At 45.8% G+C, this 22,679-nt stretch overlaps 1 protein-coding gene across 1 annotated transcript in view; it reads left to right on the plus strand.

Annotated features, from left to right (window-relative positions):
* Positions 1-1,358: 1,358 nt before the first annotated feature.
* The window catches only part of SPATA5 (spermatogenesis associated 5), a 404,503-nt gene continuing 383,182 nt past the window's right edge, over positions 1,359-22,679 (plus strand). The window contains exons 1-3 of the mRNA XM_040418419.1: positions 1,359-1,532; positions 12,055-12,179; positions 13,513-13,670. Coding sequence (XP_040274353.1) covers positions 1,415-1,532; positions 12,055-12,179; positions 13,513-13,670 — 401 coding nt within the window. The 5' untranslated portion in view covers positions 1,359-1,414. The remainder of the gene's footprint in view (positions 1,533-12,054; positions 12,180-13,512; positions 13,671-22,679) is intronic.

Below are 22,679 nucleotides of genomic sequence, written 5' to 3' on the forward strand. Positions count from 1 at the left end.
TTTGCCACTGAACTTGGAGATTAGGGCTGCTAAAGATTTATTTGATATGTTGAATGGTTCACATTTTACTTCCCATTATACTGTATTGGCATTCCATTCTGTCATTCACATGTTATTCCATAGAAAACAGCTTTAATCCCAGATAGTTTTAAATTTACAATATGCTACTCTACCCAGGGAACACTTGCGGTAAAGGGTAATGTCCTACATAGCACAGATTTACCTGCAAATGAGCTCATAGTTTACTTCCCATTATAGTCTATGGGCATTCCATTGTGTCATTCCGCAGAAAACAGTGATAATTCCACTTAATCTGAACATTAAATAATCCCACTGAACTTGGAGAGTAAGCCTGCTAAATAATTATTAGATATGTCAAATGGTTTTGTCTCTAATTCAAATATTACATTTCTATTATTCTCTATGGGCATTCCACTTTCCTGTTAGTCTATGGGCATTCCATTCTGTCATTCCTTTTAGTAGGTCCCAATATTTTTAATAAAATTTTTTTAGCCAAAAATGAGTGAAATGCAATAATAATAAAAAATTTGCCTCTGACAGTGTACATTGCCTGTTATGTCTGCCATTTTTTATAGGAAAATACTATGAATCTGATGCAGATGTGAAGAAAGCCTGAGCTGTACCATAGCTGAGACTACATACTCTAACCACACAGTGGGTATAGGATCAGCCAGCCTGGCACAGCTGCTACTGGCAGAAAACACTTGCCCTGTAACCAGCTCCTGAAGGCAGCCTCGTCTCTCTGGGGTCCCGGCTGCAATCGCACACTTACTCCCCCAAACCGGTCTACCTTGCCCACCGGCCAAAGATCCGTCTGAGAGGCGAGAGAACGACCCCACAGCCTTGAGGACCGGGCTCCTGCGCCCCAGTACCGGCGTGCTACCAGGGAGAACATTCCAAAACAAACTGAGTTATCTAATCCGCGGCTGCTCAAGCCGCCATGTTTACTACTGGCATGTTGTGCTCCAAACCTAAGCCCTCAAGGAAGGAGCACCGTTTTACACATGAAACAAGGCATGACCTATAGCGCGCACACTATGACACAGGGAGACCGAGCCTCGCATTCTGTAATACATCTATGACTATGCCGCAAAGAGCTCACACCCTAATGTAACATGGCGGAACAGGATTCACAAACGTCATCCACAAGGAGCCAATCAACTTGGCCGGGAGTTACAGAGTGACGTATTATCGTAATTTATGGAATACAGGCGCATTGTTTATTAGCGTGGTCGCTATACGGCGCATAAGGGAAGTTTTTAGGGTTCGTCAAAACCCCATGCACGGGCCAGCCTCCGACCCACGTGACCTAGGAATGTCACGTGACGTCAGCAGGGCCGTGCTGTGCATGGAGTTTAGACACTGCCGAAGTTGTTGCTGAGCACGCTGCGGCATGTCTGCGAGCAAGAAGAAGAGCAGAGGGAAGCCCGGCTCCTTGAGCGCTTCTCCGGGGCCCGCCGCTGCCGGCAGCCAGCCCTCTCTGTTTAACGTTACCGACTTCTTAGAGAAAGGTAGTAGCCAGCTCGCTGTCACCCCCCGACATCTAATGGAGGGTTCTACATGTCTGGTGTGAGTGACGTTGTGCTGCGGCATGTGAATCGCGCTGTGTGTACAGGACCCTGCATCATAGTGACCGCCCGCCAGACTGCATGTACTGTAGGCTCAGTCTGGGAAGGGCAGTGCCACCCGGAGTGTTTCATAGAGTCCACGTGATTGTGTAAAACTGTCTCATCTGGGACATTGATGGCATATCGCAATAGGAGCGGGCCCCACCCCTGGCACCCACCTCTATCTCTACAACATTGGGGGTCATTTATCAAACTGGTGTAAAGTAGAACTGGCTAAGGGCTCTTTCACACTTGCGTTGTTCTTTTCCGGCATAGAGTTCCATCAAAAGGGCTCAATTCCGGAAAAAAACTGATCAGGATTATCCCCATGCATTCTGAATGGAGAGAAATCTGTTCAGGATGTCTTCAGTTCAGTTGTTTTGACTGATCAGGACGGAGATAATACCGCAGCGTGCTACGGTTTTATCTCCGGCGAAAAAAAACCTGAACACTTGCCTGAATGCCGGATCCGGCATTTTTTCCATAGGAATGTATTAGTGCCGGATCCGTCCTTCTGGTCTGCACATATGCAGACCGAAAAAAATAAATGCCGGATCAGTCTTGCCGGATGACACCGGAAAGACGGATCCGGCATTTCAATGCATTTTTAAGACTGATCAGTCTTAGGCTACTTTCACACTAGCGGCAGGACGGATCCGACAGGCTGTTCATCCTGTCAGATCCGTCCTGCCGCTATTTCGCAGTGCCGCCGCTCCGTCCCTATTGACTATAATGGGGATGTGGGCGGAGCTCTGGCCGCAGCACGGAAGTTTGCGGTGAGACGCCGCCGGACTAAAAAGTCGAACATGCAGTACTTTCAGTCCGGCGGCCTTTCGCCATGCACTGCCGAGCTGCGCTGGAGCTCCGCCCCCGTCCCCATTATAGTCAATGGGGATGGAGTGGCAGGACGGATCCGACAGGGTGAACAGCCTGTCGGATCCGTCCTGCTGCTAGTGTGAAAGTAGCCTTACTAATGCCATCAGTTGGCATACATTTTGCCGGATCCGGCAGGCAGTTCCAGCGACGGAACTGCTTGCTGGATCACTCTGCCGCAAGTGTGAAAGTAGCCTTAGGCGTTTGGTGCGGATCCGTTCAGAACGGATCTGGTTGTATTATGTCTTCTATAGCCATGATGGATCTGTCATGAACACCACTGAAAGTCAATGGAGGACGGATCCGTTTTCTATAGTGCCAGATTGTGCCATTGTTCCCATTGACTTACATTGTGTGCCAGGACGGATCCGTTTGGCTCAGTTTCGTCAGACGGACACCAAAACTCTGCAAGCAGCGCTTTGGTGTCCGCCTCCAGAGCGGAATGGAGACTGAACTGATGCATTCTGAGCGGATCCTTTTCCATTCAGAATGGATTAGGACAAAACTGAACCGTTTTGGACCGCTTGTGAGAGCCCTGAACGGATCTCACAAACAGAAAACCCAAACGTAAGTGTGAAAGTAGACTAAGTTACCCAAAGCAACCAATCAGATTCCACCTTTCATTTTCCATAGGAGCTGTCCAAAATGAAAGGTGGAATCTGATTGGTTGCTGTGGGCAACTAAGCCAGTTCTACTTTACACCAGTCTGATAAATGACCCCCTTTGTGAACAGAGAGCAGCCCCCCTCCATTCACCTCTATGGGTGTTCCGCTGGCATGGCTATTTCCGGCAGTGCCACAGCATTGGTGGAACTTCTGAGCACGCTCACTCGGCTGTTTTCAGAACTCCCATAGCAATGAATGAAGAGCATGTAACGTAATGCTCTCCTTTGCTTTGGGGGGGATTGGTGTGAGTCCCACATCTGCGGCCAGTTGCCAGCGATATGCCATGAATGTCCCACATGTGCCAACCCCTTTAAGGTGATAAGTACTAGCACTCCCCGCATGTGGCTGCCTGCCATCTGTATCACATGTTTAGTACTTCCATCATCCCCCCCATTAAAGTTAGTAAAGAAAATGCTGCAGTGCTTGAGGGTCTCTAGTGCAGTGGACGCTAGTGTGAGGGGGATGTGCTCAAGAGTTTGTTGCCCCTGTAGAGACGGTGGGACAGATTGACTAAGGCCTCATGCACACAAACGTATATGCTTTCCGTGTTCGTTCCCTTTTTTTTGCGGACCGTATACGGAACCATTCATTTCAATGGGTCCGCAAAAAAAACACAAAAAAAACAGAAGTCACTCTGTGTGCTTTCCGTATGTCCATATTTCTGTTCTGCAAAAAAATGGAACATGTCCTATTATTGTCCGCATTACGGACTGTTCTATCAGAGGCCGGCTGTTCCGTTCCGCAAAATACGCAATGCACACGGACGTCATCCGTATTTTTTGCGCATTGCAAAATGCATATGGTCGTGTGCATGAGGCCTAAGCCTGTGGATGGTGTACGCTTAGACAAGCTGCCTAGACCTGCACCAGATTTAGCCCCTCTTTCATTTTTAAAGTTTAAATGGAATGGTGGTCGCATATGTGTCCTACCGCTCGGTTCAGTGTCTGTGGAGCTGATGGACAAAGCCCAGTGCTGATAAATATGCTTTATGGGACAACCTCTTTAAGGCTTCAAGCGCACGGCCATTGTTTTGGTCCACTTCCAAGCCGCAGTTTTGGCGGCTCGGATGCGGACCCACTCACTTCAATGGGGCCGCAAAAGATGGCGACAGCACTCGGCATGCTGTCAGCATCCGTTGCTCCGTTCCGTGGTCCGCAAAAAAAATATAACCTGTGCTATTCTTGTCCGGGTTTTGCGGACAAGAATAGGCAGTTATATTAATGTCTGTCCGTGCCATTCCGCAAATCGGCGGATCGCACACGGACGCCATCCGCGTTTTGCGGATTCGCAAAACACACAACGGTTGTGTGCATGAGGCCTAAGACTGTAGGTACTGAAAGGTGGTAGGGGTGCTGGTCAGTCCTACGGATCATCTGAAGTATGGCGTCCTGTGTGCCCTGCGTGATTCCTGGCAATAAACGCCTCCTTCATGAGACGGACGGATAACCTTTTGTTGGGTTGTGGAATGAATAAAGCCCGCTGATATCCATGGAGCTGTCTGCCTCTTATTTGTGGCTGTAATTAAAGGGGAATCACATCAAATGAGCTTCTTGGCAATTAGAAAAAAGAAAGCAAAAACCCAGCCTTCTGAACTTGGAATAGAAAGTGATCCCTTATTTCAAGTATCTGCAACGTTTAAATCATCTAATCCTTTTTTAAGCAACTTGACATGGTTTCGAAACATCTCAGATATTTGGTGAATTAAAGGGGTTGTCCGAGTTATTTTTTTTGTTCTTTATATTTTTCTAACTTATCAAATGTAACAGCTTTGCCATGCACTTATGCCTCTGTAGTTGCTCCTTTCTCAGATTTCACTGAGGGTCACATGACCTGTGATGTCAGCTTCTCTCCCTGCTCTGATAATGTTGGTGCACAAGCCTGAGAGATCTGTACACCAGTCACTGTGCTGGCCACGCCCCCCCTGCACTGCCGGCTGCTGCTTATTGCTCTCTCCCTGGATTCTTAACCCCTTCAGCTGCACAGACTCAGGACTGAAGGCTTTAGTGAATAGCTGCAGGCAGTCAGGAGACAAATGCTGAGCACAGGAGCTGACAGACTAGAACAAGAACAGGTAGGGGAAGATCCTGTGTGTATCAACAGTGTCATTGTACATCTGGTAGTCCTACACATACAACATGCTGCAGAGTCTCCCAGCAGGCAGACATGTCACTCAGGGCAGCTCTTGTATTCACTCTCTTAGCAGTGTCATTATACAGCTGGGACTTGTAGTCCTACACATACAACATGCTGCTGAGTCTCCCAGCAGGCAGACATGTCACTTAGAGAAGCTCTTGTATTCACTCCCTTTGCAGAGGGTTGATGGCTTGAGTCTAAGGGCCCTTTCACACTTGCGTTGTCCGGATCCGGCTTGTACTCCATTTGCCGGAGGTGCCTGCCGGATCCGGAAAAATGCAAGTGAACTGAAAGCATTTGAAGACGGATCCGTCTTCAAAATGCGTTCAGTGTTACTATGGCACCCAGGACGCTATTAAAGTCCTGGCTGCCATAGTAGTAGTGGGGAGCGGGGGAGCAGTATACTTACAGTCCGTGCGGCTCCCGGGGCGCTCCAGAATGATGTCAGAGCGCCCCATGCGCATGGATGATGTGATCCATGCGATCACGTCATCCATGCACGTGGGGCGCCCTGACGTCACTCTGGAGCGCCCGGGGAGCCGCACGGACTGTAAGTATACTGCTCCCCCGCTCCCCACTACACTTTACCATGGCTGCCAGGACTTTAGCGTCTTGGCAGCCATGGTAACCACTCTGAAAAAGCTAAACGTCGGATCCGGCAATGCGCCGAAACAACGTTTAGCTTAAGGCCGGATCCGGATTAATGCCTTTCAATGGGCATTAATTCCGGATCCGGCCTTGCGGCAAGTGTTCATGATTTTTGACCGGAGCAAAAAGCGCAGCATGCTGCTGTATTTTCTCCGGCCAAAAAACGTTCCGGTCCGGAACTGAAGACATCCTGATGCATCCTGAACGGATTTCTCTCCATTCAGAATGCATGGGGATAATCCTGATCAGGATTCTTCCGGCATAGAGCCCCGAAGACGGAACTCTATGCCGGAAGAAAAGAACGCAAGTGTGAAAGAGCCCTTATACTTCTGGCACCTACCAGGAATTTTGGCCTACCCCAGACATTGGTGCCGTCAGGCCCATTCAGACTATGCCACAGGCTCAGCCTAATAGCCTTTTACTGATAGGCTATAATCCATTGTTATACATGGTATACAAGTACTTTATAAAAGTTATGTTTCCTAGTGGGACAAAAAAAAAGGAATAAAGTTAATAAATAGTTAAACTTTATTAAAAAAAACTAATCAAAACTTTTTTTCCATAAAAAGTGGTTTAATTTTGTAAAAGAGGTTAAACACACCCGCACACGTGAGATCACACCATGTTTGCTGCAACCTGTATAATAAAGATAACGGGGGAGTTTATTAATGGAGTTCTACACGCAGGTTGTAAGTCCCTCTGTGCTGCTGGTGAAGGCGCCAAAGTTATGTGAAGGCGCAGGCCTCTTCATAATTTTGGTGCTTCCTCCAGCAGACACCAGCTCCCTGGATGGAAAATGATAAATGAGGCTGGCTTGCCGGCCCGCCCGCTTTCACGTCCAAGCCTCCTTTTTGCGGAACTCGGAAAAGTGGTGTGAGCGGGAAATGTTGCAGATTTTGCCACAAAAATCCTGTGCAACAAATTCTTCGACTTTCATATGCCAAAAAGTGGCATATATGTGATAATATATGACCCCCAATGTTATTTAAAGGCAACCTGTCACATTGAGCAGAGCTGAAGACCTCAGAACAGACCCCCAATGTTAATAAGACCCCCAATCAGACCTCAGCTCAGACCCAATGGTAATAAGACTACCATGTTATTCAGACGTTAGATCAAAAACATAAACAACAATTTAGGCTACTCTCACACTAGCGTTTCTATTTTCCGGTATTGAGTTCCGTCATAGGGTCTCAATACCGGAGAAAAAACGCTTCAGTTTTGTCCCCATTCATTGTCAATGGGGACAAAACTGACTCCAAAATGCACTCCGTTCCGTTTGGTTGCGTTCCCATACCAGAGAGCAAACCGCAACATGTTGTAGTTTGCTTTCCATCCTGGGATGCCGAGCAAGACGGATCCGGCATGACCCCCAATGCAAGTCAATGGGGACGGATCCGTTTTCTCTGCCACACTAGAAAACGGATCCGTCTTCCCTTGAGTTCACGACGGATCCATTTTGGTAATGTTAAAGATAATACAGCCGGATCCGTTCATAACGGATGCAGATGGTTGTATTTTCAGTAACGGAAGCGTTTTTGCTGAGCCCTGCCGGATCCAGTAAAAACGCTGGTGTGAACGTAGCCTAACCTCTCCTGCTCTGGATGCCGCTGCTCCTGAGATCCAGCTCCTGCTCTTCCTGCCCGCTGTGGTATGACCTGACGTCGCACAGCATGAGGTCACAGAGCGCACTGACGTCCTCATGCTGTGGGCAGGTCACAGCACAGCGGGCACCTGACAAAGACCAGGGAGCGGTGAGTGCATAGCCCTTGGTCCTGCTGTACTAATGGGCATGTCCGTAATGGAAGCACACATTATTCTTTCCCCCATAAAATGCACTCAAAATTTGGGGGAGGGGGGGGATGCGTCTTATAGGGCAACAAAATATGGTAATTTTGTAGGATAAGATCCAGCTCCTCCTGCTCTATAACATGCTTTTTCCAGAATACTTCACATTTTCACGCTCGCGTGAAAGAGGCCTTATCCGCATGGTGAACGTCGTAAAAACATTGGAAGGACTGATTTTTTTCCCATTACTACCCCAAAAAAATAATAATAAAAGTAAATATGTTTTATATACCCCAAAATGGTGTCACTAAAAATACAATTCGCCCTGCATAAAAAAAGCTCTCATACGGCTACGTTCCGGAAAAAATGTACTGCAACCTATGACCGCCACTATACAAGGTATGGCGTTGTGCCCGGTACTCTGCGAGAAGGCCTTCCAACGGCTAAGTGCGGGTGCTGGGAATTAGATGAGTATTTCCTTCTAGTAGCAGCCAGATCTCATCTTCCCCCCCAGCAGTAGTAACAGCCACCACAGGGTACTGCAGATCCTGTCCAGTGGGCTCAGCGCAGTGGAAGGCTCCATTCACACGTCAGCAACGTGTTTTGCGGATCCACGGAGCTGCGGATCCGCAAAACACGGAAAGCTGCAATGTGCCTTCCGCATTTTGCGGACCGCACATTGCCGGCACTAATAGAATATGCCTGTTCTTGTCCGCAATTGCGGACAAGAATAGGACATGTTCTATTTTTGTCCGCAATTGCGGACAAGAATAGGACATGTTCTATTTTTTTGCAGAACGGAAGTGCGAATCTGCAATTCCGTGTCCGGGCAGCACATTGTGCTGCCCCATAGGAATGAATGGGTCCGTAATTCCGTTCCGCAAAATGCGGAACGAAATTGCGGACGTGTGAATGGAGCCTAATAGTGCCAGCATCACTTTGTCCCCATACAGTAATGCTTCCCTGTTTTTTGGCACTGCGCCCTCTGCTGGCCATGAGCTACTTACAGCAGCCTAACCGTGCCTGTTGTATACTTATACCTATTCTGCATTGATGTCTGCTAATAGAGACTGAAACTATGGGGGCTCATAGCTGGTCATTATGTGACGGCCACTGTGCCACCAGTAACCACCTTTGCTGAGACAGCTGGTGCTGAAGGCTTCCGGTTATACTACCCATCCCCATCCTTTTGTACGGCATGTAGAATGTGAGTTTTGTCTGGTTTAGTGGCAGTTCTGAATAGTGCCATAAAAAATTTCTGTCTATATTTACAAAAAGAAACCATGTCGACATACTTCTCCATAGAAATCTATGGGATTGTTAGGCTGGTGTCATGCATACAGTACAGACCAAAAGTTTGGACACACCTTCTCATTCAAAGAGTTTTCTTTATTTTCATGACTATGAAGGCATCAAAACTATGAATTAACACATGTGGAATTATATACATAACAAACAAGTGTGAAACAACTGAAAATATGTCATATTCTAGGTTCTTCAAAGTAGCCACCTTTTGCTTTGATTACTGCTTTGCACACTCTTGGCATTCTCTTGATGAGCTTCAAGAGGTAGTCGCCTAAAATGGTCTTCCAACAGTCTTGAAGGAGTTCCCAGAGATGCTTAGCACTTGTTGGCCCTTTTGCCTTCACTCTGCCGTCCAGCTCACCCCAAACCATCTCGATTGGGTTCAGGTCCGGTGACTGTGGAGGCCAGGTCATCTGGCGCAGCACCCCATCACTCTCTTTCATGGTCAAATAGCCCTTACTTTTAAAGTTTTCCCAATTTTTCGGCTGACTGACTGACCTTTATTTCTTAAAGTAATGATGGCCACTCGTTTTTCTTTACTTAGCTGCTTTTTTCTTGCCATAATACCAATTCTAACAGTCTATTCAGTAGGACTATCAGCTGTGTATCCACCTGACTTCTCCTCAACGCAACTGATGGTCCCAACCCCATTTATAAGGCAAGAAATCCCACTTATTAAACCTGACAGGGCACACCTGTGAAGTGAAAACCATTTCAGGGGACTACCTCTTGAAGCTCATCAAGAGAATGCCAAGAGTGTGCAAAGCAGTAATCAAAGCAAAAGGTGGCTACTTTGAACAACCTAGAATATGACATATTTTCAGTTGTTTCACACTTGTTTGTTATGTATATAATTCCACATGTGTTAATTCATAGTTTTGATGCCTTCAGTGTGAATCTACAATTTTCATAGTCATGAAAATAAAGAAAACTCTTTGAATGAGAAGGTGTGTCCAAACTTTTGGTCTGTACTGTAGACATTTTCGAAGGGTTTTTGGTGCATTCTTGCTTGACATTTTTTAGTCAAGAAAACCCAGCCCCAAATGTTACATGAAAATCTATGGGAATTATTAAACGCAGCACATTCAAGCGTATTTTTTAGTAGTGTTTTTTCCCACTTGAGGTGCATTTTTCAGGTCATTGGCATTTTTTTATTTATTTGCAGCATGCTGTGGATCTGGCTTTTTTTTTTTTTTTTTTTTATCCCAGACATCCACAGATTTTTCTTTCTCGCTCTACTTGAAATACGCAAGTGCCAGTGTGTTTTGAAATTCCATTTTTTTCTCGTACCAATTTTTTCCCCGAATACTACTCTACAGAGGAAGTTGGGGTTCATATTTTTCTAATAAAAAAAAAAAAGCTAGGCATACAAAAAACTATACAAAAAAAACTGGTAGTAAAACTCTAAAAAAGGGCCTGTTCACATGGCATCTTTTGCCACTGGAAAAGTGGCGCGGCTTCCACACCATAATTCCGGTGGCGGCTACAAAGAAGAAGAAAGAACATGTCCTTGATGCGGTTTCTGAACAGATGCTAACGCCAACGTCTGCTCGTGGTTTAGCTACTTTCAGTGGGGCTAAACTGCGAGTGGTTCTGTGGTAGAAACCAAGGGGGTTTCTGCCGCAGAATAGGGGGTGGATTTTGCTGGGGTTAAACCTGCTGTGTGAACATAACCATATAAGCATAAACACCCAAAAATGCTGACAGCCAGAACCCTTAGGCTAAATGCACACAATCAGGATTGCGTGCGTAAAATCCGCACCATAGGTCATGTACATTGTATTCTATGAGAATTTGAAATTCTCAATGCACACGATGCAGATTTTTTTCCGCGCGGATTTTGACCTGCGTTGCGTATTTTAAAATCTGCAGCCAATGTCCAATTTTTTTTTTCCTTACTGGATTTTCTTCACTCACTTAGTAAAATCCGCATGCGGAAAACCCGCTAATTAATGCATATTGACCGCACAGATTTGCCTGCGAACACCTGCGGATTTCAGTGCGGATTCTCTGAACGTGTGCATGTACCTTACAGTCTCTGTCTGTTTGCGAGACCTTTGGAAAGGTTTTAGGCTGGGGCTGCACTGCCATCTTGGGCGTGACAGATGTTGCGTGACTAAAGATCCGTGTAGTAGTGCAGCCATAAAAATGAATGGGGTCAAAGTGGACGCGACCCCAGAATCGCAAAAAAATCAAACCCTGCTGGGGACATGGTCACGGCAACTTGTATGTTGCACTGTCACCCCATTCATTTTTACGGCCGTACTACTACACTGTGATCGTTATTTGTGCGACAGCTGTCACGCCCAAGACCAAGATCAATGATGTGTGGGGTGTTCCCTTTTTATAGCCCACCTATGTTATAAACAGTAACTGATTTTGCTGCTGTGCTCAGCCAGTCTCTCCAAAATCAGCAGATTCGTCCGACTTTGCACTAATATGGATGGTTGTCTGACCTCCGAACTGGCGCTCCGCTCCAGCGCCAAGGGTCCCATTCCCAACCGGCACGTGAGTGCTGAGGCCAGTGAATGGCTGCTGTAGTGCATGTGACCACGGGCTGGATGTTCCGATGCACAGGGGACCGGAAGCAGCTGGGACCGGACCCTTGGAGCTGCAGCAGAGTGCCAATAAAGAGAAAATTGGGTGGGTTCGTATCACGTTTTATGCCTCTATTTGACATATCCGTTAGGATATAAAAGGATAAAAAAATGCAGCACACCACATTCTTGTATTCTGCACAGTCTAGTAAAAAAATAAAATAAAAATTATTATAATTTTTTTTATATACAATGGAACTCTGTGGTGAACGGATGCCGCTATATGTTATCAGTCTGAGTATACGTTACACGGATGGGAAAAGCGTGATTTGAACTCGGCCCAACACTGCTCTTGATCCCAATGGACTGTTCAGCTACCTACAACATCTTCAATAACTTCCATCTGACATTTTTACATTACAGCACAAGCTATGATTAATGGTAAAGATAATTCGATCCTGTTCTGATTTTTCATAGAGGAGGACAAGGTGCCGAACGCTTACAGATGCTCCTTTCTACAGCTTGGAATCAGCAGCATGAGGTCAGCGGGTCTGTGCATCGGACGGCCTGCTCTACTCACCAGCGCAGAAGGCAGGCAGGAGGTATGCTGTACGTGCAATATTAATTACAATGCTATTGCATTAAAAGGGGGTCTGACACCTGGGACCCTCGCCGATCAGCTGCTGTGAGTGATGCGGCCTTCTCCGTGCTCACCAAGCACCGTGATTTACATTGTATATATATGTGGTGCTTGGTATCACTCTAAGCCTCATTCACTTGAATAGGGCTGAGCTGCTCCCAGGCGACGTGAATGATGAACGTGACGTCATTGGCCTAGGGAAAGCTGGAGAAGGCTGTGGCGCCGCCGCTGCCTTCTCACACAGCTGATCGGCGGGGGTCCTGGGTGTCGGACCCCCACTGATCAGATACCTGAGGATAGGTCATAAGTAAAAAAAAATGTCTGAAAACCCCTTTAATAACCCTTTAACGGGGTATATATTAGCTTTTAGATTGGTGGTGGTGTGATACCAGAACCCCCACTCATCAGCTGGTTTTGGGAGCCTAAACAGCAGATGGAGCCGGAAGCAGAGGGCGTAGTGACGGTGCCGGCTCCCATTTGCCAGAAATGTGGCATTACATGGCAGCTATTCAAGTGAACATGTAGACCAGGCATCCTCAAACTGCGGCCCTCCAGCTGTTGTAAAACTACAACTCCCACAATGCCCTGCTGTAGGCTGATACCTGTAGGCTGTTCGGGCATGCTGGGAGTTGTAGTTTTGCAACAGCTGGAGGGCCGCAGTTTGAGGATGCCTGATGCAGACCATGTAATTCTTGCACGAGATGGATCTGCCTCAGCGGCACTCCATTCTGTCCTCTATGATGTCCATATACCTTGACAGGGTGTTTAGACAGGGGTGGCCTTAATAGATGAACAGGGCAGGTTTTTAGCCTCTGAGTGCAAACATTCTATTCACTGACGTCAGTCAGAGATCTTGAAAACTGGGAGGGATTGAAGCACAAAGTATAGTAGTAAGTTGCATAACATTTCATTGTGCAGTGAATAAGTTGTCAAGTTTTCTGTATCTCCTATTAGTATACCTGGGTAACAAAGAGGGAAGTCTTCCAGCGTGGGACCCCCCTCTATAACCCAGGGGGCTAAGCCGGCCTGACCACACATTAAATCTTCTTTGCCGACATGTAACACTACATTTACCCCGTAGCAGACGCTTACTTACTCGTTTTCTGTACTTTATTGTAGTATACAGGAGATTAGAGTGCCAATAGTTTGCACCTGCTCTAGGCAAGAAACTGCCCTATGTACTGGTCATATGATAGGACAAATGTGCTCCATGTTTGTCATGTGGTGGGGTCAATGCACAAGTCCTATGTGTACTCGTGCGCTCTTTCTAGATGTCATGTTTGTACTTCCTCTAGGTGTGCACTGCATGGCCAGTCAGTGGCTTTCCTTCTGGAAAGGTTGGGATAGCTTCCACTGCTCAGAAGACTCTCAAGGTGAAGCCGGGTGATTCCCTTCACATTCAGCCTGTGACCGGACATGTGTTACAAGCAGAAGAGTTAGAAGTCACACTTAGGTATGAGATTATGCATACAGATTCATTGAACGTGTTACTCTACTGCATATCTGACTGAGCCTGTACATACGGGAGCATTGCTAGTGCTGGAAGGCACAGGGGGGGTGTCATTAGATTAAATGGTAAAAACTTAACTACATAAATAAAAACTAGCATAAACTTTGTTATATGTCTTATTAGAGAAATGTCTAGTTCTCATGTTATTATTCTTCCCCCTTAGGCCCCTTTCACACGGGCGAAAATTCCGCGCGGGTGCGATTAGAGTTGTTGCGATACCAAATTTTTGATTCGGTTTCGATACCATGAAAAAGTATTGCGATACTCGATACCATGCGAAAAAAATAAACAAAAAAAGCCACGTGCATTCCTCATTTTTAAAAATGGCGAATCGCGCAGTTTTTATTTTATTTTTTCTGTTCCGGCATTCACCACCTAGATTTTTTTTTTATATTTTAATAGTTTGGACTTTTCTGACGTGGCGATGTAATATGTTTATTTATATATTTTATATGTGAAATTGGGAAAAGGGGGGTGATTTATACTTCATATTTTAGTGTTTTTTTTTTTTTCACTTTTTATTTAATAACTATTTCCCCCCTTAGGGGCTAGAACCTGGGATCTTTCATCCCTTTTCCTATTCACCCTGATAGATCTCTATCAGGGTGAATAGGACTCCACACTGTCCCTGCTGCTCTGTGCTTTGTGCACACAGCATCAGGGATGTTACCATGGCAACCAGGGCTTCTGTAGCGTCCTGGCTGCCATGGTAACCGATCGGAGCCCCAGGCTTACACAGCTGGGGCTCCGATCAGAAGCTGCCACTGCACCACCAATGAGGGGGAGTGGAGAGGTCCCTGTGGCCACTGCCACCAATGATTTTAATACTGGAGGGTTGAGAGGGGCCGGCGCACTGTGCCACCAATGATTTTAATGGGATGGGGGGATTGAGGGGGGGGGCACACTGCACCACCAATGATTTTACCCCTTTATACAGGAGGCGGGTACTAGCAGATCAGCGGCAGTTAACTGCCGCTGATCGCAGCTCCCTGTCAGGGGCAGGGTGCCGGCAATGCGATTCTGCTGCCGGCACCCGCCTCCTGTATGTGTTAAAGACTGACTACTGTATATGAGTCCAGACTTTCACTATTAGGCCACACAGAGCGGCGCCCAGCGATGTCTCAGCACTCACCATTTAGTCCTGGGCGCCGCTCCGTTCGCCCGCAGTGCCCCATTACTGTCTCCTCTCCTGCTCCACATGCTGCTGATTACTATCGGAGCGATGGGAGGAGACATCAGCTTCACTAGTGGGCGTTCCTTCTCCCTGGCTGTAGTGCTGTCCAATCGCAGCGCAGGGAAAAGGAACGCCCACTAGTGAAGCTGATGTCTCCTCCCATCGCTCCGATAGTAATCCTATCATTGGTGGCGCAGTGCGCCCGCCCCTCCTCCGCCCCTCTCTTCTCATTGCCGCCCCTCCTCCACCCCCTCTCTTCTCATTGCCGCCCCTCCTCCGCCCCTCTCTTCTCATTGCCGCCCCTCCTCCGCCCTTCTCTTCTCATTGGTGGCAGCGGCAGCAGCACAGGGGGAGGGAGGACAGCTTCCTTCTCCTCGTGCTGCTGAGAGAGAACATGAGCGCGCCGATAGCAGCGCGCTCTTGTTCAGAGATACTAGACTGCGCAGAAGCGCAGCCCAGTATCGAAAAAACGGAAATCCCGGTATCGTATCGATACCGGGACAAAAGTATCGATTGGGTATCGAAATTTCGATACCCGCAACAACCCTAGGTGCGATGCGTGAGGTGAACGCATTGCACCCGCACTGAATCCGGACCCATTCACTTCTATGGGGCTGTGCAGATGAGCGGTGATTTTCACGCATCACTTGTGCGTTGCATAAAAATCGCAGCATGCTCTATATTCTGCGTTTTTTCACGCAGCGCAGGCCCCATAGAAATGAATGGGGCTGCGTGAAAATCCCATGGCATCCTCAAGCAAGTGCGGATGTGGTGCGATTTTTCACGCATGGTTGCTAGGAGATGATGTAAGTAAATTGATAACATGGTTATACAGGAAAATAATAGCATTCTTTAATACAGAATGCTTACTAAAATGTGCCTTGAGGGGTTAAAAAAAAAAATTAACTCACCTCATCCACTTGATCGTGCAGCCGGCATAGTCTTCTTTCTTTTTCTTTCAGGACATGCAAAAGGACCTTTGATGACATCATCGCACTTACCACGTATTGAGCATGGTGACGTCAGCGCAGGTCCTGCTGAATGAAGATAGAAGATTCTTCTATCTTCATTCAGCAGGACCTGTGCGTGACGTCACCATGCTCAATACGTGGTGAGCGAGATGATGTCATCAAAGTTCCTTTTGCAGGTCCTGAAAGAAGAAGAAAAACGACTATGCCGGCTGCGCGATCAAGTGGATGAGGGGAGTTATGTTTTTATTATTTTTTAACCCTCAATTGACATTATATCTAGCATTCTGTATTAACCACCTCAGCCCCCAGTGCTTAAACACCCTGAAAGACCAGGCTACTTTTTACACTTCTGACCTACACTACTTTCACCGTTTATTGCTCGGTCATGCAACTTACCACCCAAATGAATTTTACCTCCTTTTCTTCTCACTAATAGAGCTTTCATTTGGTGGTATTTCATTGCTGCTGACATTTTTACTTTTTTTGTTATTAATCGAAATTTAACGATTTTTTTGCAAAAAAATGACATTTTTCACTTTCAGTTGTAAAATTTTGCAAAAAAAAACGAGATCCATATAGAAATTTTGCTCTAAATTTATAGTTCTACATGTCTTTGATAAAAAAAAAATGTTTGGGTAAAAAAAAAATGGTTTGGGTAAAAGTTATAGCGTTTACAAACTATGGTACAAAAATGTGAATTTCCGCTTTTTGAAGCAGCTCTGACTTTCTGAGCACCTGTCATGTTTCCTGAGGTTCTACAATGGCCAGACAGTACAAACACCCCACAAATGACCCCATTTCGGAAAGTACACACCCTAAGGTATTCGCTGATGGGCATAGTGAGTTCATAGAACTTTTTATTTTTTGTCACAAGTTAGCGGAAAATGATGATTTTTTTTTTTTTTTTTTTTTTCTTACAAAGTCTCATATTCCACTAACTTGTGACAAAAAATAAAAACTTCTATGAACTCACTATGCCCATCACAAAATACCTTGGGGTCTCTTCTTTCCAAAATGGGGTCACTTGTGGGGTAGTTATACTGCCCTGGCATTTTAGGGGCCCAAATGTGTGGTAAGGAGTTTGAAATCAAATTCTGTAAAAAATGACCTGTGAAATCCGAAAGGTGCTCTTTGGAATATGGGCCCCTTTGCCCACCTAGGCTGCAAAAAAGTGTCACACATCTGGTATCTCCGTACTCAGGAGAAGGTGGGGAATGTGTTTTGCGGTGTCTTTTTACATATACCCATGCTGGGTGAGATAAATATCTTGGTCAAATGCCAACTTTGTATAAAAAATATGGGAAAAGTTGTCTTTTGCCAAGATATTTCTCTCACCCAGCATGGGTATATGTAAAATGACACCCCAAAACACATTCCCCACCTTCTCCTGAGTACGGCAATACCAGATGTGTGACACTTTTTTGCAGCCTAGGTGGGCAAAGGGGCCCATATTCCAAAGAGCACCTTTCGGATTTCACAGGTCATTTTTTACAGAATTTGATTTCAAACTCCTTACCACACATTTGGGCCCCTAGAATGCCAGGGCAGTATAACTACCCCACAAGTGACCCCATTTTGGAAAGAAGAGACCCCAAGGTATTCGCTGATGGGCATAGTGAGTTCATGGAAGTTTTTATTTTTTGTCACAAGTTAGTGGAATATGAGACTTTGTATGAAAAAAAAAAAAAAAAAAAATCATCATTTTCCACTAACTTGTGACAAAAAATAAAAAATTCTAGGAACTCGCCATGCCCCTCACGGAATACCTTGGGGTGTCTTCTTTCCAAAATGGGGTCACTTGTGGGGTAGTTATACTGCCCTGGCATTTTCCAGGGGCCCTAATGTGTGGTAAGTAGGTAAATGACCTGTGAAATCCTAAAGGTGCTCTTTGGAATGTGGGCCCCTTTGCCCACCTAGGCTGCAAAAAAGTGTCACACATGTGGTATCGCCGTATTCAGGAGAAGTTGGGGAATGTGTTTTGGGGTGTCATTTTACATATACCCTTGCTGGGTGAGAGAAATATCTTGGCAAAAGACAACTTTTCCCATTTTTTTATACAAAGTTGGCATTTGACCAAGATATTTCTCTCACCCAGCATGGGTATATGTAAAATGACACCCCAAAACACATTCCCCACCTTCTCCTGAGTACGGCGATACCAGATGTGTGACACTTTTTTGCAGCCTAGATGCGCAAAGGGGCCCAAATTCCTTTTAGGAGGGCATTTTTAGACATTTGGATACCAGACTTCTTCTCACGCTTTGGGGCCCCTAGAATGCCAGGGCAGTATAAATACCCCACATGTGACCCCATTTTGGAAAGAAGACACCCCAAGGTATTCAATGAGGGGCATGGCGAGTTCATAGAAATATTTTTTTTTTGGCACAAGTTAGCGGAAATTGATATTTTTAATTTTTTTCTCACAAAGTCTCCCGTTCCGCTAACTTGGGACAAAAATTTCAATCTTTCATGGACTCAATATGCCCCTCACGGAATACCTGGGGGTGTCTTCTTTCCGAAATGGGGTCACATGTGGGGTATTTATACTGCCCTGGCATTCTAGGGGCCCTAAAGCGTGAGAAGAAGTCTGGAATATAAATGTCTAAAAAATTTTACGCATTTGGTTTCCGTGAGGGGTATGGTGAGTTCATGTGAGATTTTATTTTTTGACACAAGTTAGTGGAATATGAGACTTTGTAAGAAAAAAATAAAAAAATTCCGCTAACTTGGGCCAAAAAAATGTCTGAATGGAGCCTTACAGAGGGGTGATCAATGACAGGGGGGTGATCAATGACAGGGGGGTGATCAATGACAGGGGGGTGATCAGGGAGTCTATATGGGGTGATAACCACAGTCATTGATCACGCCCGTGTAAGGCTTCATTCAGACGTCCGTATGCGTTTTGCGGATCCGATCCATCTATCAGTGGATCCGTAAAAATCATGCGGACGTCTGAATGGAGCTTTACAGGGGGGTAATCAATGACAGGGGGGTAATCAATGACAGGGGGGTGATCAGGGAGTCTATATGGGGTGATCACCACAGTCATTGATCACGCCCCTGTAAGGCTTCATTCTGACGTCCGTATGCGTTTTGCGGATCCGATCCATCTATCAGTGCATCCGTAAAAATCATGCGGACATCTGAATGGAGCTTTACAGGGGGTTGATCAATGACAGGGGGGTGATCACCACAGTCATTGATCATGCCCCTGTAAGGCTTCATTCAGACGTCCGGATGCGTTTTGCGGATCGGATCCATCTATCAGTGCATCCGTAAAAATCATGCGGATATCTGAATGGAGCTTTACAGGGGGGTGATCAGGGAGTCTATATGGGGTGATCACCACAGTCATTGATCATGCCCCTGTAAGGCTTCATTCAGACGTCCGGATGCGTTTTGCGGATCCGATCCATCTATCAGTGGATCCGTAAAAATCATGCGGACGTCTGAATGGAGCTTTACAGGGGGGTAATCAATGACAGGGGGGTAATCAATGACAGGGGGGTAATCAATGACAGGGGGGTGATCAGGGAGTCTATATGGGGTGATCACCACAGTCATTGATCACGCCCCTGTAAGGCTTCATTCAGACGTCCGGATGCGTTTTGCGGATCCGATCCATCTAACAGTGGATCCGTAAAAATCATGCGGACATCTGAATGGAGCTTTACAGGGGGGTGATCAATGACAGGGGGGTAATCAATGACAGGGGGGTGATCAGGGAGTCTATATGGGGTGATCAGGGGCTAATAAGGGGTTAATAAGTGACGGGGGGGGGGGGTGTAGTGTAGTGTAGTGGTGCTTGGTGCTACTTTACTGAGCTACCTGTGTCCTCTGGTGGTCGATCCAAACAAAGGGGACCACCAGAGGACCAGGTAGCAGGTATATTAGACGCTGTTATCAAAACAGCGTCTAATATACCTGTTAGGGGTTAAAAAAAACACATCTCCAGCCTGCCAGCGAACGATCGCCGCTGGCAGGCTGGAGATCAACTCTCTTACCTTCCGTTCCTGTGAGCGCGCGCGCCTGTGAGCGCGCGCGCGTTCACAGGAAATCTCGGCCATCGCGAGATGACGCGTATATGCGTGACTGTGCGCAGCGCTGCCACCTCCGGAACGCGATCCTGCGTTAGGCGGTCCGGAGGTGGTTAAAGAATGCTATTATTTTCCCTTATACCATGTTATAATGGAAAATAATAAAATCTACAGAACACCAAACCCGAACTTCAGTAAGGAAATCCGGGTTCAGGTCTGGGTACCACATTCAGTTTTTTCTCACACATGTGCAAAACGCATTGCATTCGCGCGGAATAAACTGAACAACAGAACGCAGTCGCAGTAAAAACTGAATGAAATTGCGTGCCTACTCGCGCGGGGTTCCCGCAATCCACCCTGAACGCATCCGGCCCTCTCCCGCGACACCCGTCTGAAAGAGGCCTTACTAATTGCTTTTCTCTTTGAAAAATGTTTTACAGTGTACCTAAACTTTATTAAATCATATTCTAAATATGCTATAAATAATTTTGTAATACACTTTAATACATTTTTTTTTAACTTTTCCATGCAAAATAGGCAACTGAAGATGCCTTAGAATTTGTAGTGTGTATGGGAGTAGAGAACCCCTTGTGGCCGCATTGCTGCTCCGCCAAAGACTGGCATACATGTACAGTCAGGTCCATAAATATTGGGACATGGACACAATTCTAACATTTTTGGCTCTATACACCACCACAATGGATTTGAAATGAAACTAACAAGATGTGCTTTAACTACAGACTTTTAGCTTTAATTTGAGGGTATTTACATCCAAATCAGGTGAACGGTGTAGGAATTACAACTTTTTGCATATGTGCCTCCCACTTGTTAAGGGACCAAAAGTAATGGGACAATTGGCTTCTCAGCTGTTCCATGGCCAGGTGTGTGTATTATTCCCTCATTATCCCAATTACAATGAGCAGATAAAAGGTCCAGAGTTCATTGCAAGTGTGCTATTTGCATTTGGAATCTGTTGCTGTCAACTCTCAAGATGAGATCCAAAGAGCTGTCACTATCAGTGAAGCAAGCCATCATTAGGCTGAAAAAACAAAACAAACCCATCAGAGAGATAGCAAAAACATTAGGCGTGGCCAAAACAACTGTTTGGAACATTCTTATAAAGAAGGAACGCACCGGTGAGCTCAGCAACACCGGAAGACCTGGAAGACCACAGAAAACAACTGTGGTGGATGAGTGAAGAATTCTTTCTCTGGTGAAGAAAACACCCTTCACAACAGTTGGCCAGATCAAGAACACTCTCCAGGAGGTAGGTGTATGTATGTCAAAGCCAACAATCAAGAGAAGACTTCACCAGAGTGAATACAGAGGGTTCACCACAAGATGTAAACCATTGGTGAGCCTCAAAAACAGGAAGGCCAGATTAGAGTTTGCCAAACGACATCTAAAAAAGCCTTCACAGTTCTGGAACAACATCCTATGGACAGATGAGACCAAGATCAACTTGTACCAGAGTGATGGGAAGAGAAGAGTATGGAGAAGGAAAGGAACTGCTCATGATCCTAAGCATACCACCTCATCAGTGAAGCATGGTGGTGGTAGTGTCATGGCGTGGGGATGTATGGCTGCCAATGGAACTGGTTCTCTTGTATTTATTGTTGATGTGACTGCTGACAAAAGCAGCAGGATGAATTCTGAAGTGTTTCAGGCAATATTATCTGCTCATATTCAGCCAAATGCTTCAGAACTCATTGGACGGCGCTTCACAGTGCAGATAGACAATGACCCAAAGCATACTGCAAAAGCAACCAAAGAGTTTTTTAAGGGAAATAAGTGGATTGTTATGCAATGGCCAAGTCAATCACCTGACCTGAATCCGGTTGAGCATGCATTTCACTTGCTGAAGACAAAACTGAAGGGAAAATGCCCCAAGAACAAGCAGGAACTGAAGACAGTTGCAGTAGATGCCTGGTAGAGCATCACCAGGGATGAAACCCAGCGTCTGGTGATGTCTATGCGTTCCAGACTTCAGGCTGTAATTGACTGCAAAGGATTTGCAACCAAGTATTAAAAAGTGAAAGTTTGATTTATGATTATGATTCTGTCCCATTACTTTTGGTCCCTTAACAAGTGGGAGGCGCATATGCAAACTGTTGTAATTCCTACACCGTTCACCTGATTTGGATGTAAATATCCTCAAATTAAAGCTGACAGTCTGCAGTTAAAGCACATCTTGTTCATTTCATTTCAAATCCATTGTGGTGGTGTATAGAGCCGAAAATGTTAGAATTGTGTCTATGTCCCAATATTTATGGACCTGACTGTATCTGCCAGCATCGCAAAAAATGCAGATGCCAGCATATTAACCCCTTTGATGCCACAGTCAATGCTTACTGCCACATCTAAGAGGTTTGCAGGGGGAGAGGGCTCCCTCTCTTGCTCAGTCTGCTCCCTACGCTGCGATGGCAGAGTGCCCATTGCCGATGGATGCTGTGGAATTAGAAGTCTAAAACTCTAAACCTCAGCAATAAAATGACATTTACACAATGACGCCAACATAAAGTAGTCATATGTTAATTAATAACTATTTTATGAGGTATCACTATCTGAAAAATTCTAATTTAGAAAATAGTGATTTTTTTTAAGAAATAAAGGTAAAACATGTCGACTCAAATTTGCCACTAACATAAAGTACGATGTGTCACGAGAAAACAATCTCAGAATCAGTTGAATAAGTAAAAGCATTCTAAAGTTATTACCACATAACGTGACATGTGTCAGATTTACAAACATTGGCTGTCCTTAAGGTGAA

Source organism: Bufo bufo, chromosome 2, assembly GCF_905171765.1.
Source record: "Bufo bufo chromosome 2, aBufBuf1.1, whole genome shotgun sequence".
Lineage (NCBI taxonomy): Eukaryota > Metazoa > Chordata > Amphibia > Anura > Bufonidae > Bufo > Bufo bufo.